Here is a 17,730-nt window from a genome sequence, read left to right as displayed (position 1 = left end):
GATTAAGAATAGATTAGCACTGGCACTTGATGGATGTGTTTAATTTTGTTGCCAAATAATTGCAACTTTAGGCCTTGTGGAAGGAGGAAAGAACTTCCCATATGATTGTCCATCATGGCTGCTCAGAATTCCGGGGATAACATTCCACCATGAGACCCCATGCTTTAAAAAAAAATTTTAAGTGACACCTCATGCTGACTCCAATACTAAGAACAGGTGGTAGGAAGATATGTATGAAATTTCAGATTTAAAATTTTTTAAGGAAAAATTAAATCATAATTTATTTCAGAGTGAATTGGGGTGAGATTTACCTTTCAAAAAATAATGAGACATAAGTTCTGACACTTAAATTAAAAAAAAAAAATTAAGTGTCCTTATTAAAGTTGATTCTTTTATTGATATTTTTTTATAATAATTTTATTTTTAAAAGGCTTTTTTTAAGTATTAGATAAATAAATGTAACAAGATTAAAAATATTTCTCTAATAGTTTGATCAAAAATTAAATTATTATAAAAATAATTTATATGATAATAATTCTCAAAAAATAAAAAAAGGAAATCCAACTTTGTCTTTGCCTCGAGCAAAAGAATCTAAGCACATGCACCAAAAATGAAATGAAAGGAACAATGCAATGCAATAACCCTTGTGGCTTATTATGCCTAGCAAGCTAAGCTTGGCTTGTGATCATAGCCCCCCCCCCCCCCCCTCCATCAATCAACATTCCCCGGGCCAAACTGACAGCTCCAAACATAACAACAGAGATGGATGGGACCACTTTGTTCATGTCCTTGTCTCATATGATTGCAGGTCTTTTTTTTTGGGGGGGGGGGGGGGGGGGGGGGGGGGGGGGGGGGGGATCTAAACCCAAGACAAAAACAATGACAACAACTGCAATTAACTGTTAAATAAACCTGTTTGTTAAATCTCTAATAGGTAGCGGTGAGTGTTGAGCACAAGACCGAAACCTTTCACGAGGTTCATGAGATAGTTGTTTCAGGGTTCATGAATTTTGGACTATTTAGGGGCTCAGTTCATAAATTGAAAATTCTCCTTGTTTGTAAAGGTCCGTTGCTCAACTGCCGACCCTCTTCCCTTCTCAACACTAGTTGAGCAGCCAACACTATATTTAGATTTATGCTTATTAGGCCTATGCTCAATGAATATATTTTTTTTGTTTTGTAGCCAGTTGTTTACATTCGGGATGATCACTTTTACTTGGTTCTCAATACTCATACCTTTAAGTATGCTAAGAAAGATAAATTACAAATTATATTTTTGGTTCTTGTATAGAACGAGAATCGAACTCGCAATTTATCAGATTAATACTGATATATTATTCATCTGATCACTTGATCAATGTCCTGAGAACAATGATTCGTTTATACTTGAGAAGCCTCGAGATAGTTTTGATTATAATAAAAATTGAATGTACTAATCCTTTATAGTTACATTAATTAATGGTTGTGTTTTATTTTAACATAATTGATATTTCTTAGCCAAATAAAATTACAGCCTCAAATTGATCCACTTGAGTGTTGGGATGGTTACTCAATTTTACAGTAAGGTTTTATATATATTATTATTTTTTGTTTTATTTATTTAGCTTATAACACTTATTTAGTTATCTTCTTCATTTTATAAAATATTATTACTTTAACATAATTGATATTTTTTTTATAATAATACCCCCTTTTTGTATTTGTGATGCATCCTCCCATGTAGCTACCTTTTCCCACGGGCCATGAGTCAACTTTAAAGTGGGAGTTAGTTATCAACACACATATCCATCGGGTCCCTCCCCTCCCCCAAAATCCCTAGAAGAAATTGTGTATCCCCACACCCACCTCACCTCCATTTCTATGCCTCCACCTTTACATTCAGAAACGCAGCAGCTTTGGAAATCACCCAAGCATTTACACAACCCTAGTCAAAGGGCAGGTGTGGGACCCACTCTTGACAGAGCCATTTACACAAATACTAAATATTAATAATCTTTAAAAAAAATTATTACATTACGACTTGTGTTCTTATATTTAAAAATTATATTAACCTCTTATCTATTAGACAACAAAATAAAAAATAAAAAATAAAATAATGAACAATGTATTTTACATAATCATTTTCCAAAATGCATCTCTAATGCACATGTCGGTGTCAGTATGTCACATTTGCATGGCAAGGGTAGAGGAACCTTGTAATTACAATGAGCATGGAAACCGCCAATTATTTCTTTGCATTTGCGACCATGGAGAGTATGGTGTAAAATTAGAGCTGTGCTTTAATTTTTAAGTAATGATTTATTGTTCGATATAGAAATAAAAATAAATAAAAATAAAAATAAAGGGGTTAATTGTGTGTTAAGAATGATTAATTGTTTGAGATTAAGGATTGAGTAAGAGTTCAACTCATCTCTTGTCATTTGTTCTCAGATATTAAATGAGCGTTTGTTAAAATGAACAAGATAAGGAAGAATCAAGATAAATTTATAATAATTTTTTGACCAAAATATAGAATGATCAAGATAAAGTTGGAAAGCATTTTAAGATTTTTATCAAGCTGTTTGTTAAAATTTTTAAAATACACTACAGGACATAAATGTTATTTTTTTCTTATCTATAAAGATCAATATATGCTTATCCTGAGGGAGAAGAGAGAAACATCTTGAAATATTAAAATAATAGGTCATTAGTGATTTTTTTAATAATAGTCAGATAAGTTTAACAAATATATTGGAAATAATAAAAGTTCGGGATGTATCTCATATCTTGACTTTTTCATCCTATATCTTGATTAACAAATGCCTGCAAGGACATATTCTTTTTATTGTTTTTAGACTTTTTTTAATTTTTAATTTTTTAAAATAGTGAAAACGTGTTTATTTTTATATTTTTTTAAAAAAAATTATAAAAAAAACTTAAAATAACAAAAAAAATATTTTTTAAAAAAATTTCAAAATACGAAAAAATGCTATAAATAAAAATAATGTATTTTCAATAATTTTAAAATATAAATTTAAAAATTAAAATTAAAAACTAAAACATGCAGGGAACACACTCTAAGTTTTTGAACATTATTTTTTTTTTAAATGACATTATCTAAAATAAAATCTTCCTCAGAAGTAAACAAAATAATAAATTGGCCTTGAAACCTTAATTAGATTTAACAAGCTTTGATGTCCGGCATGAGAATCTCGGCTTTTTGGGCGGGTAATGCTATCATTTACCGACAGACAAATGCATGCACAATTGCACACTATTTCCCGCTTTTTCTTCTGTTTCCTGCAGTGTGCAGACAAATATTAAAAAGCAGAGGCCCCCCTCGAAAGAATGGAGAAATGTGTTGGGATTTTTGAGGCGTTCATGCAGAGAAACAAGAGGACAATTTAGGGTTCTATTAGTTTATGCCTTCCCATGTGTCTTTTCCAGAGAGAAAGGGATAGTTACGGAGAGGAGAAAGGAAGTGCATTAAGGGAGGACAAAAGGCCCTGGCTCTTGCTTTAGGGCTAAAGTTTATGCTTTCTTCTATGATAAAGAAAGATTTAGGGTTTTACTCTTCGAGTGCTAAGATTTTGGGGTTTTGAGAGGTGGGGGGGTGTTAAAGATGTGCTTTAAGGCTAACAAAGGGCAGAATTTTTCTGGGTCCATTGTATTTAATGCGGTGGATCATGATTTGGAGACCCATTTGCCTCATTGTTGAAGTGGAATGGTCTAAGCTCTGATGCAGAGCGTGCTCCAAAAAGGGATTTCCCACCTAAGTCAATCTGCGCAACAGTGTGCCTTTATTTGTTGCTTTGAGGACTGAATCTTTGGAGCCACATTGTTCATTTGGAAGGGGCAAGGCAAAAGATGCCCAACTTCTCAAGGTCTGATTTCTGAAAGTGACTTCGTGTAGTTTATTTCAGTCATTTATTGCCTGGACTAAATCTGCTCAGCTGAATGTGTTCCTTGTTGAAGAAGTGCTTTCTGACAGAGCATTTAATGATATAGAGGCCATCTCTTTTAGCTCTGTTTCTGGTCTCCCATAGATTCTGTCTTCTGCTTACCCCATTGATTCATCTGTGTGAATGTTTCTGTGTGTGATTCATCCGTTTTGAGTTGTCTTGAAGAAAATGTTGTTGGGTTGTGCATTAGGCTGTTGAATGGTCTGTAGCCTTGCTGGATTTCTGTAAACTCTTGATTCAAGGGCTTGAGAAATCATTTTGTTTTGTGTGATTCTTCTTTCCAGAAAGTTGCCTATAGCTCTTCTAGCATTGAAGAAATATTGTTGGTTTGTGCATAATGCTGTTGAATGGTCTGTAAACTGCTGGATTTCTGTAAAATTTGTATTCTAGGGCTTGAGAAATCATTTTGGCCTTTCTGGTGGACTTACATCTTAGTTGGAGGAGACCGTCCTTTGGGTTTGAAATGAAGCTATTTAGGCTTTTGCTGGTGTTCCTGTTTTCTGTTCATGCCGCGGGACAGCTTCCTTCACAGGATATTATGGCACTGCTTGAATTCAAGAAGGGAATAAAGCATGACCCAACGGGTTATGTGCTTAATTCTTGGAATGAGGAGTCCATCGATTTCAATGGCTGCCCTTCTTCTTGGAATGGGATTGTTTGCAATGGTGCCAATGTTGCTGGTGTCGTCCTTGATGGCCTGGGTTTGTCGGCTGATGCGGATTTGACTGTATTTTCAAACCTCACAAAGCTTGTCAAGCTTTCTATGTCAAACAACTCAGTAAGGGGAAAATTGCCAAGCAATATAGGTGACTTGAAAAGCCTTCAATATCTAGATTTGTCAGACAATCTGTTCTTCTCATCTTTACCTCTGGAAATTGGTAAATTAGGGAGCTTAATGAACCTCTCATTGGCTAGGAACAATTTCTCTGGCTCTATTCCGGAATCAATTTCAGGGCTTACCTCAATCCGGTCTCTGGACTTGAGTCGCAACTCTTTTTCCGGGTCACTTCCGTCTTCGTTGAGGAAACTGACAAGTTTGGTATCACTTAATCTATCTCTTAATGGGTTCACGAAGAATATTCCAAAAGGGTTTGAGCTACTGCCCAATCTTGAGGTGCTTGACTTGCATAGCAATATGCTTGAAGGGAACCTGGATGAACAATTCTTACTTCTTACAACTGCAGTTCATGTTGATTTTAGTGAGAATAGCCTTGTAACTTCTGGTTCATCGCAGCAGAAGTTTCTCCCCGGTATCTCAGAGACTATTCGGTACTTAAATCTTAGCCATAATAAGCTTAGAGGATCTCTTGTGAGTGGGAGTGAGGCTCAGATATTGGGGGACTTGAAGGTGTTAGATTTGAGCTACAATCAGCTGTCTGGGGAGTTGCCTGGATTTAATTTTGTTTACGACCTTGAGGTTCTCAAGCTCAGCAACAACAGATTTTCTGGCTTTGTGCCTAATGGCCTTCTGAAAGGAGATTCATTGGTTCTAACAGAATTGGATCTGAGCGGCAACAACCTATCAGGTACTTCTATTGCCAATTCTTTATCTACGCATACGAACTGATTCTAAATAATCTTTAACTTAATTAACCTCTTATTTATTGTTCAGTGCTCATAAGATGGAAATGTTTGATATTATTTGATTGCCCGCATTGCTGTATTGTGTATATTAAATAATGCTGTTAACCCAGGGAGTGGTCCCTTTTGCCACTTCTCTTGCAATTGCTTCTGCATGGCTTGGTTTGTCATGCTCCTGACATTTTTGTTCATCTTTTCAGGGCCAATAAGTATTATTACATCAACAACTTTGCGTGTGCTTAATCTCTCCTCAAATGGACTCTCTGGTGAACTTCCATTGCTGACAGGAAGCTGTGCGGTGCTTGATCTGTCAAGGAACCAATTTGGAGGAAATTTAACTGGGTTGGTAAAATGGGCAGACATTGAAATCCTTGATCTTAGCCAAAATCGTTTGACGGGGCCAATCCCCGAGGTAACTTCACAATTTCTGCGTCTAAATTACCTGAACCTCTCTCACAATCTTCTTAGTGGTTCACTCCCAAGAGTTATTACTCACTTTCCGAAACTTACAGTCCTTGATCTCACTTCCAACCAGTTAGAAGGACCTCTTCTATCTGCCTTGCTGACATCTACAACTTTGCAAGAACTACATCTCCAAAACAATCTGCTTGCTGGTAATATTGATTTCTCTCCTTCCTTCCCCATTGAGACCCATCTTCAATTTCTTGATCTTTCACATAACCAAATTAATGGCTACTTTCCTGATGGATTTGGGTCATTAACTGGACTTAGAGTGTTAAATCTTTCAAAGAATAACTTATCTGGTTCTCTGCCGACCTCCATGGCTGACGTGAGTTCCCTGAGTTCATTAGATATCTCCCAGAATCATTTCACGGGCCTGCTGCCAAATGGCCTGTCAAACAATCTTGAAAGCTTCAATGCTTCATACAATGATCTCTCTGGAGTTGTCCCAGAAAATCTGAGGAAGTTTCCGGCATCTTCTTTCTACCCTGGAAATTCCAAATTAAGATTTCCAAACAGTCCTCCTGGATCAGGCCCTGTTACCTCTGGAAATCCCAAGAAGAAACCTATAAAAAATCTAATCAAAGTGATAGTGATAGTTGTATGTGTGGTGGTTGTGATCATCTTGATCCTACTTGCTGTCTTGATACATTACATTCGCATGTCAAAGAGACCTCCACAACTTGTTTCAAACAAAGGCATCCACCGACGCCCCGCATCAAATCCGTCTGCCTTTAGTGGAAGGGACAGTGCTGGCCCTTTAGTTGTGTCAGCTGAGGATCTTATGACCTCACGAAAAGGGTCTTCATCTGAGATAATTAGTCTGGACGAGAAAATGACCGCCCTAACTGGATTCTCTCCATCAAAAAGCAGTCATGTGTCTTGGTCACCTGAGTCTGGGGATTCACATACTGCAGAAAACCTTGCAAGACTGGATGTTAGATCTCCTGATAGATTGGCTGGTGAGCTGTATTTTCTTGATGATACAATTTCACTGACCCCAGAGGAATTGTCTAGGTCCCCAGCTGAAGTGCTGGGGAGGAGTAGCCACGGGACTTCTTACAAGGCATCGCTTGATAATGGTGTTTTCTTGACTGTAAAGTGGTTGAGAGAAGGGGTTGCAAAACCAAGAAAGGATTTTGCAAAAGAGGCCAAGAAATTTGCAAATATCAGACATCCAAATGTGGTTGGCTTGAGAGGGTACTATTGGGGCCCTACGCAGCACGAGAAGCTTATTCTGTCAGATTATATCTCACCTGGAAGTCTTGCAAGCTTCCTCTATGGTATTTTCTGTTCTTTCTTGATGCTTTATTTTGCTCCTACTACTAATTCAATTGAGTGAACCAATGGGAATTCTTATCGTTCATGCAGCTCCAAAATGGCCCTAGTTTTACATGATTGATTGGTGGCATTACACGTGTTATTGAAATAATGCTTTATTACTGAATTCATATCCATTGGAGCACATCTACAATACCTGAAAGTAGTAAAACTACCATATTCTAAGTTATTTTCTTAGACTTGCCATGTCTTTCATGCCAATGTCAATAATGCATGTACATGTGTGCGCCATCACAATAAAGTTGGATAGGCGGGTAGGCGGGTTTCTGGTATCAGATAAGTACCAGCATCCAATGTGGGCACGTTATCTTGATAGAAGTCTCCGTGCTTCTAATAACATGTGAGTCAATCTGCACGCCTAGTTAATTAAAAGTTTGGTGCATCCTTTTTGATGGACAATGCCTTAGGATTTGGCATCTACCCCCCAAACTAGATTAATGCTTGTTTCTAGCCGCATGGGCATATTGTGATTTTCCTATTTTTTGACTTGCTGCTGTGTTGATTTATGCATTTCACTCTTGCTCCAGGACGTAGTGTTTGAGCTGGCGAATAATCTTTCTGTTTTAATTGTTATTCTTTTCCTAATCATCAAACCTGATTGTACAATGTTGAATGATCCACATGGTGCCATATGCAACTGTTTGTGTAGCAATTAAGTGGGACTTCATTTATTCATTTGTCTTTCAAATATTTCCCAATAATATTCATGCAAGCAACAATCTTAGCATCCTCTGTGTCATTTCTCTGTCCATACCATGAAAATTTTCTTCGGACTAATCTTTCAAAGAAGTGAAAAGGATAAGATATCATAAAAGCGCACCCAAGGCAGTGGCAGCTTCCACTTTAGTGACATTTTTCTTAAGCTTTTTATGGTTATGGGAAGACACTCGGCATGCTTAGTGTTTATCCTGACAATGTGAAGCCTGACAAAGTTGACTGGCTGCGATAGGCAGCTGACAACTAGCATAAAACTTATAGAACATGGATCCTAAGAATATTGAAGTTTTGTGTTTGAGTTTGAGTTTGTTTTCACTGTGTTTCAATAGCCAATATTTTCACGTCTAACGAACCTAAATTTGCAGATCGACCAGGAAGAAGGGGTCCGCCACTGTCCTGGGCACAAAGGCTCAAAATAGCGGTTGATGTTGCACGCGGCCTGAACTATCTCCATTTTGACCGCGCCATGCCTCATGGCAATATTAAAGCAGCAAACATACTTTTAGACGGCACTGATCTTAATGCCCGAGTAGCTGATTACTGCCTGCACCGCCTCATGACCCAAGCCGGGACCATTGAACAGATACTCGATGCAGGGGTATTGGGTTACCGTGCGCCGGAATTGGCTGCTTCCAAAAAGCCACTGCCCTCCTTCAAGTCTGATGTCTATGCCTTTGGAGTGATCTTGTTGGAAATTTTAACCGGCAAGTGTGCAGGCGATGTGGTTTCAGGTGACGACAGCGGCGTGGACTTGACGGACTGGGTGCGGCTGAGGGTAGCAGAGGGCCGGGCATCCGAGTGTTTTGACACAACGTTGATGCCCGAGATGGCGAATCCGGGAGCAGAGAAGGGTATGAAGGAGGTGCTAGGAATAGCCTTGAGATGCATACGGTCAGTTTCGGAGAGACCGGGCATTAAAACCATATATGAAGATCTTTCGTCTATATGATATCTTGATCATGTTTTTGTTATGGGGAAATCAAACAGCTCGTTGGCCTCCCCTTTCGTGGTTTTCAGGCACTCTCAATTGTGAGTGATCAGCCAATTTTGTTAAGTGTTAACCATTAATTATAATTGTTGTAAAGCTGGGGGGCACATTGCTGTGTGTACAGACCACCCACCCTCCCTCCCTCCCAATCCCATATTGCCATGCTTTTGATTTGAATCACATCTACGTAGGCCTTTTCATTTGAATTTGATGGCATCTGTCTCACGTCCATTTCACATTTTACTTTCATTTTTGGTCGGCAAAAGGTTAAATCAATGTTAAATGATTCTTGCGTGCTAAATGAGTCTCCCTCCACCCTTAAATTTCTGTTCTCGTTTTCATCTTCAATGGATATTTTGTTTGACCTCTCTCTCTTTCTCTCTGTTGAGTAATGAGTATTTAATTATTAGTATTCATATCCAACAAATTTTATATTAAAAAGATAATTAAATCATTTATCATTTAAAAAATTCCTGCATTTTTAGACTGCTTTAAATACCATTCGTTAATTACAAGAAAATTAAAAAGAAAAACATAAATATTTGAAAGCTAACTTCAAAGCATCAACCATCTGCATTAGCAATGATAAGCTAACTGCCAACTGGCCGTCCATCACTCAAAAAGGATTAGATCATTTAAAATTACTCTCTAATCATCTCTTCTAATTACCACTATCTATTCTAGAAGTAACGTGACTTTGAGAGGTTGAGATATCCTAAAATTATGAGTTTAATTCTTTTTTTATGTTGAATTATGTAATTATCTGTATTTATTATAAGAATTAATTCCTTAAATTTAGCTCGCAACTAACTTATTTGTACATTTAAGTCACGTTAAGACAGATTTTAAATTTTAAAAAATATAAAATGGTCTACGTCAAAAGGTATCTCTAATTGAAAACTCTTCAATTTTTTCATATTGTAAAAAAAAAAAAAAAAAAAAATCATATTTTCTTCCCTAACTTCAAAATTCGCCACAATTCCTATTACATTAATTCTGAATTATATCGTTGGAACAATTTCCAGCGGCACTTTGTATTTTCCAAGTTTTAATGTGGCGCGAGTCTGAAGTAGCATTTTAGATTTTCTTTCTTTAGTTTTTTTTAAAATTTTTGAATTATATGCATAAAATAATACATGATTTATTAAATTAAATAAAAATAAGTCAGGACATTTACGTTAGATATAAGCTCTTAAGATCAGTTCTAGTGACATAATGGGAATTGATCTTGCAACTTTTTAAATTTTATTTAATAACAAGTTTATATTTTATTTAAATTATAATATAGTTTAAATTAAATATATATATATATATCATTTAATATAATAAAGAGTGGATATCATTCTTAAGTATTAATAATATGCGTGACGGATAATTCATAGTTCGTTATATTATTAACATGTTTTTGGTCATAGAGTTCTTTACTTGGATATTAGCAACTCGCAAAAGCTGGCATATAATTTTCCTCTAGATACTGAAAGATAAGATTGGTGAGTTTTATGTCATTTTGGATAAGATATAGAGGGAAGATGAGTGGGTGCTCGTTCAAGGAATGAGTTTACTAAAAAAGATTGTTAACATTGAATTACATGGATTTTATCTCATGAGTCAATGATTCAATGTTAATTACGGATTTGTAACTAATCCTTAAACTTGAGATGACATGGATATCCGTGTGTTGGTGGATTATGATATCAACGATATTATATGATTATTCTAATCAGACGACCATACGTATCTATGTGCCTAATTTAGTGACACATGAGGTATGTGTGCATCAGACATTGAATTTATCACATTGAGATATACGATGAGGATATCTCATGCGATCTAGTAATCATTTAACGATAAATCTCTGACCGAGGTAATATGACAATGGAATGTGTGTTCCATAAATGTTGTGTAATACACCGTTTCGGCATAAGGTTACCAGGTAATTTAAGTGAGATTAAAATATCGAAAATTAGCTTGATAGTAAAAATAAGTCGCCGAATCGACTACAGGGAATGTCCTGGAGTCTTGATGTATAAGAAAAATGATATAATACTGACGAGTGTTCTGAGATAAGATTTATGATATTAAAAGAAATTAGAATCAATACTGTTTTCGGTATAACTGTGATTTAGGCTGAAAAATTGAATCGTCATAGGGGACTTCCGAAAAGTCAATGGAACCCTGAGGGGGACTCTGGTTTTGTGTAAGAAATAACCCTGAAGTGGTTTCGGGATGAAGCAAAGGTCTTGTGAGAGAATAGATGCAAAATCGTCCTTATTCAATAATTTTGAAATTATTAATTATGGATTTTTGGTATTTAAATCTGAATGAAATTTACGTTTGAGAGTGTAATTGTAATTGTGAAATGCTCAAAGTGAGATTTAGAATTAATTGAGGGATTTATACATAATTTTCATGATTTTAATAAATTATATATATATATGTGTGTGTGTGAGTGAGTGTCCGATGGTTAAGGATTCTACAATAAATATAATATAATATATATAAATTAGAGTGGTGGCCAAGGTGTTGGCGACCAGGATGTTGCATATTAGTGGCAATTTTAATATATATGTATATATATATATTTATATGCATATATATATTTGGAGCCCAAGCTTAGACAAATATAAATAGGCTTAGGTGAAGGGGCAAAAGGCAGGAGAGAATAAAGAGAAGGAGAAGAAGAGAAGAAAAAAAAAAAAATCTCTAAAAATTTTAAGAAATTAATTTAGGGCTTGAGGAGCAAGTTCGAGACTAAAAAATTATTTGGGCATGAGTTTCAAGGTTAAGGCACGCATATCGAGGAAGTCTGAGAGGATAAGTCGTGGTGAATGATTTTTCTCAAAAATTATTTTTTGAATTATGGTGGTGAGAAAATTGAGAAAAGGTTTGAGGAATTATTTAATGTGAAATTATTGTGGAGAAAAGTTTGGGAAATTATTTAAGAAATATTTATTTTACAATTTTTTAGGAAAAATGAATTATGAAAATTAGAGAAAAAATGGAAGAAAATTTTGGGAAATTCTAGAAAATTGGGAATATTGTTTTATGAATTATTGTGAAGAAAAATTTGGAAAAAACATTGAGGAAGTACTTATTTTAAAATTTTTGAGGAGAAAATAGGGAAAAAATGAAGAAAATTATGAAAAATTGGAAAAAAATAGATATTGATATTATTTTGAATGAATATGATGTCTAGGGATCATTGAGACTCGAGATTGAGCATTAGTGCGATTACTTGAGGTTTGACACAAAAATCAAGGCCGAACACGTTATTCGAGGCATTCTAAGTTACGTTCGAGGTGAGTAATTTACTACCAAAACATGGCTTGTTTATATAAATGATTTGATTTGTGAGTGGTTCTTACCCCAAACTTGTGAGCGTTCTTACCATAAGAACTTGGTATTTGTTCTACCTAATCATGTTATGATTTCAAGAAAATGGTTTTGTTGAATATGAATAGTCTTACTTGTGGAAGGTTGTTTTAATGTGGGAGGTTTGTCTCAAATTATTTTATGTATGTGCATTGAATTTTGTGCATTATAAATTTATGCTTTGAAATGTTGAGTTTATATGATGCATGTTTTGTGTTGTGGCATTGATATGTTTATGTATGGTCCATGTGGGATGTGGGTTGTCAACCTGCGTGTGGTTCTTGAGTGATAGCACTCGGGATGCGTGCCAAGGCTTAATTGTAACGCTCTGCTCCCACTTACGGGTGTTACTCGTGAATAATCAACTAACTATTCACTTGCTAAGGCAATAATGAAGAGACGGATTATGTTTCAATTAGAAACGCCTTAGGTGAGAATTAGGCTTCGTGCCTCCATTCGCTCCACTCAAGGATTCAGGAAAAAAAAAAATCGAAGACCTCGCGGAACTAAACCCGAAACCTTGATAAAGCGTCACCTTTTTCTTGCTCTTAATGAAAAGTCAAGGATGACCTTTCTCATGACTCAACAAAAACAAGCAAAATCATTCTCGCTTTACTTAATAGAAAATCAAGTTTGGCCCAATTGTTAATCCATTTTTTTCTCATTCTAAATTGCCTTAGAAAATATTTGGGTTAATCTCTTTTGAAAAATTTAAACAATTTTTCTTTAGCCAAATCTTTATTTATTTTTCTTTAACTATTTCAAAAATATACCCCAAATTTCATCATTTAGGGAGTAAGTTTTTGAATTTCAAACATCAAGTTTACTCATCCATTTTTCCCACATTTAAGGAAATGCTCTTTATTTTATTTTCCAACATATAGAAAATTTGTTTTCAAAAATGCCTCAAATTTTATATTAATTTATTAAATAATTTGGAGGCTCAACTCATATTTATTTATTTAAATAAACTTGCTTTTATTCCAGAAATTCCAGGCTTAATTTAAATAAAATAAAAAAAAGCATCGGGGGGGGCAACAGCCCAGCCCCGCTCGCGGGCCGCGCCTATCGCTTGCGCAGGCGACGCTGGCCGCGCGCCAACCTTACTATGCACGCCTGTTGTTTTTTTTTTTTTTTTGACCATACACTCCAAAATTTAATTTTTACAAATATTAAACATAATTCCTCACATTCACCTCCAAAATAAGGCCATACAACCATAAGGTACTTACACCACATTAGGATACATACTCAAGTTTAAACTCCATCAATTCTCAAACACCATTACAAAATATAAAAGTTACACATCTAATCTTCCATACTTATAGCCCTTACCCCTTCCAAGATGTTATTTCCCTTTGAGCTTTCATCACCTACAAAGAGGTCTAAAATGACCTTATGAGCTATTGCTCAGTAAGGGTGCAATGCAAAGCAAATGAGAGCATAAATAATCATGTAATGCAAGATGTAATGCAAATATGGGTAGTCCTCATAGCCTTCACAACCTTTCAAGGTGAAGACTTCAACCAACCTATTTTCCCCCACTCCTAGTCCTCCTTATAGCCAAAAGTCCACTAGAGTACACAAATGCATATTTCTTGCAAATACATGAAACTCATAACAAACATTTGCTAAACATGCAAGACCGCCACCCATAGGGTCATCCCTTACCTTAACTCTTAGATGCTTTTCAAACGTTTGCTTCCAAGTACTTCTTGCTTCCAACAACTTAAAAAGAATTTCTTCGTACATTAAAAGATTTCTAAGATTAAGAGATGAGAAGGATTAAGAAGACTTTTTCTTTTCTTTTCTTTTCTAAGAAAACTAAGTATAAGAATCTTACCTTCATTTCTCTTCTCATATTTTTCTTCTTCTTCCTTCCTCTAATTGTACTTTTGTCCTAGAAATTTGGCCTTTTCTTCTTTCTTCCTCTTTATATTACTCATATTTTCTTTTTTCTCTAATTAATTTCATTCCAAGATTTAATTTAAACCCTTGGATTTTCATTGGTTTGAGAGAATTAATCTCTACCCTTCACTACAAGCACAATTCATGTGCTTAATAAACTTTTAATCTTATCCTTTGATCACATAGGATTCAATCTCTACCATTGAGAAGAAACACAATCCTTGGTAAAAAAAAAAAATTAATCCTAGCCATTAATTAAAAATGGAGATTGAATTTTCACCCTTCAAAGAAGCACAATCCATGTGCTTAAAGATAACACCATCTTAGCATTTGATTCCTACCCAAGAATTATCCCAACCATCCACTCTAATCCCTTAAAAATTAATTTTAATTATATTAGCAATCCATGCCAATTTTTAAGACTCATTTGTGGCCCTTGGATCAACTCCCATTCCAAGGCCACATCTCATCCATTGGATTCCTTAAATTTCTAATTTTCTCATCATTTATTTAAATGGGACTATTTTCATATACATCACTTTGAAAGACATATTTCACATGATTTCCCATTTAATTTAATAAGATTATTTTTCCATGCATGACAACTTTCCAATTTCCTTTTCCTTTTACCTTATTTACCATAATGATTACCCTCACAAAGTGACTATTTTCTAATCCTTTTTTTTATTTACCTTAATCACTCATCTTTTACTCAAAATATCCACCCACAAAATGATTCACACCTCTGTTCTCCCAAGAATTTACTAAGTGTCATCCATACATTTAATTTGATCATTTTTTATTTCTTTAATATCTCATCTTCTTAAATGAGAACTTGCCAAGTGTCACTATTTAACACCCACATGGCCCTCAATCCTTCATCTTCGTCATCCAATATTTCTCTATAATTTAATCAAAATTAAATCCTTCACATAGGATTTATTTACACATTTTCACCCATAATAATTCTCTTTTAGTGGGATAATATCTAAATTACCATATTACCCTTCTAGAGGCATCTCAAATTTATAAACTTCCATTAGCCAACCTAGGACAATTTTGGAACGCCACATACCTCTATTTTTATAATTTATTTAATTAAATTCATACTCACACCTAGGGTGTTACATTAATGCTATGTGACCCATTTGGGATGGGGCTGAGACGGACTTCACCCTATGGTACTCGAGTGGTGGGGCTGAGAGTGGACACCACCCTGGATGTTGGCTCAAGTGGCGGGGTTGAGAGTGGACACCACCCCAGGTTCCTTTTGAGAAATAACATTATTGCCTTGGTGGACGTTGATTCGGGGGATAGTGTTGATCATATTGTGGCAAGGGTTGTGTTGAGATTCGAAATGCTTTTGTGTGAGAGCGTAATGCCTAACATGATATAGGGGTTATCGAGATGTAGCCGTCATTTACGTTGGTGATATTTAGCATATATTTTGTCTATGTTAGAGGTGTTTAGTAGTTGTTGTTGAGAGATGAGTCTCTATGTATTTTATTTTAAAGATGTCATGTCAAACGATGGTTCGAATTCTATATTATGAATGAAGGAATTATGGTTATGTATATTCGAGGTTTCGATTCTGCTTCGGCTGATGTGATGATATTACTAGTCTTAGCTTATTCTTTTAAGTTAATATGCTGATGTGCTAGATCTAGATTGTCGGGGTTTAATTTAAGTTGTGTGATTGTTGAAAAAAAATATATATATTCCCAAAATCCTAAGTTAACGCACGCTCGGGAAAAGTGGGGCATTACAAGTTATGTCATATTAGTCATGATTGATTTTGAATTTGGTCACATGATGAGATTAAGAGATTTGACATGTTGACCGTGATCAGGTATCTTGTCAGGATATAGGATGATAGATGGACTATATTGTAACACTCCACTTTTCCCAAGCGCGACCTTAACTTGGGATTTCGAAAATATTTTTTTCAACATACACTTAACATAAATCATTCTCCTACAATCCCATTCTACCTTCTTAGCATATCAAATTTAATAGTCAATAAACTAAGATAGGTAATTGACTGCACTCTCACCCTGCAATTAAAACACAATAAAAATAAATCATAATAAAACTTTTATATTTTTTTTTATTTTAGTGAGAGGTTTATACTCGCCAGTGTACGAGTGCAGTTGTAGTCCAAATTTAAATTTATATTTTCTGGATGAATCCAGGTCGTCCACTGAGAGATTTATTTATGGCAAAAGAAAAAGAATGTCACACACACGCACACGCATTTGGACAAATTGACAACAAGATTTTTTATGGTTTTGTTTTTAGACAACAGATACTAGAAAATAAAGTAAGGCATAAATTGAAATAAACATTAAACGTAAAAATATGAATTTGGATAGTACTTGAATTAAGACAATTTCAGTACCAACCCGTTGATTCCCAAATTTTAGCATAAAAGATTAGCAACATTAATTTAATTTCAGATATGAGGGTTTGTTATTAAATACAATTAGAGATGATGATAGTTCTAGGTTAAGCAATCCCCATACATGATATGCGGGATTCTAATTTAAGCAACTACCATAAATTCAATTACAATTAATATACAAAACAACTAAATTAATCATCCGGGTTTGGGTATGATAGCGTTTCCAGTTCTAGTAACTCTCATACATGGCATGAAAGCTCTAAATTAGGCTTACGCTCCAATCCAAACCTAGTGATTTTTCAATAATTAAGACACACTCATACTGAAATTTAAATTAACGTTACTCATTTAAAGCGCAGCTTTCTTTGGGAATCATTGGCGTTGGACACTGTCCTTGCCTTAACCCAAGATTAGATTTAGCTACTCATCTTTATTTGAAAGTTAATTGACAGGAATTTAAATGACATAATTTAAATAACAGAATTTAAATGACAGGAATTAAAATAGTAAAAACTAACCGGCCATTTAGGCGGTGGATAATTAAAAGACAAGAATTAAAATTACAAAAATTTAAAGGCATAAACTAACCGGCCATTTAGGCGGTGAATAATTAAAAGACATGAATTAAAATTGCAGGAATTTAAAGGCATAAATTAACCGGCCATTTAGGCGGTGAATAATTAAAAGACAATAAATGACATAAGAATTTAAAAGAAGAAAAAAAAAAAGAAGTAAGATTATAAGAGAAAATACTAAAGAAAATGAGAAAGAACAAGAACAATTCTCAAAGAGATAATTATAAGGAAACAACTAAACTTTTATTCAAGAATAATAATCACACTTACAAATGCAATCAAGTGAGCTATTTATAGGCCACAAGATGCAATACAAACCACACAATTTCAATTATTCAATTAGACATAATTATATCTAATGGGCACTCACACACTTAAAGTTAAATGGATTTTAGCTATAATACACACCTAATATTAAATAGATTTTAGCTAAAATACATACCT

The 17,730-nt window shown here is 34.9% G+C and overlaps 1 protein-coding gene across 1 annotated transcript; it reads left to right on the top strand.

The window, feature by feature from the left end:
* Nucleotides 1–3,306: 3,306 nt before the first annotated feature.
* Nucleotides 3,307–9,236, top strand: LOC127795377 (LRR receptor-like serine/threonine-protein kinase GHR1). Its single transcript, XM_052327020.1, has 3 exons — nucleotides 3,307–5,467; nucleotides 5,723–7,267; nucleotides 8,408–9,236. Exons 1-3 carry the CDS (start codon nucleotides 4,405–4,407, stop codon nucleotides 8,989–8,991), a joined length of 3,192 nt encoding a protein of 1,063 aa, XP_052182980.1. The 5' UTR covers nucleotides 3,307–4,404; the 3' UTR covers nucleotides 8,992–9,236.
* Nucleotides 9,237–17,730: the final 8,494 nt, after the last annotated feature.

Source organism: Diospyros lotus, chromosome 2, assembly GCF_014633365.1.
Source record: "Diospyros lotus cultivar Yz01 chromosome 2, ASM1463336v1, whole genome shotgun sequence".
NCBI lineage: Eukaryota > Viridiplantae > Streptophyta > Magnoliopsida > Ericales > Ebenaceae > Diospyros > Diospyros lotus.
This window is presented reverse-complemented; position numbering and strand designations above follow the sequence as displayed.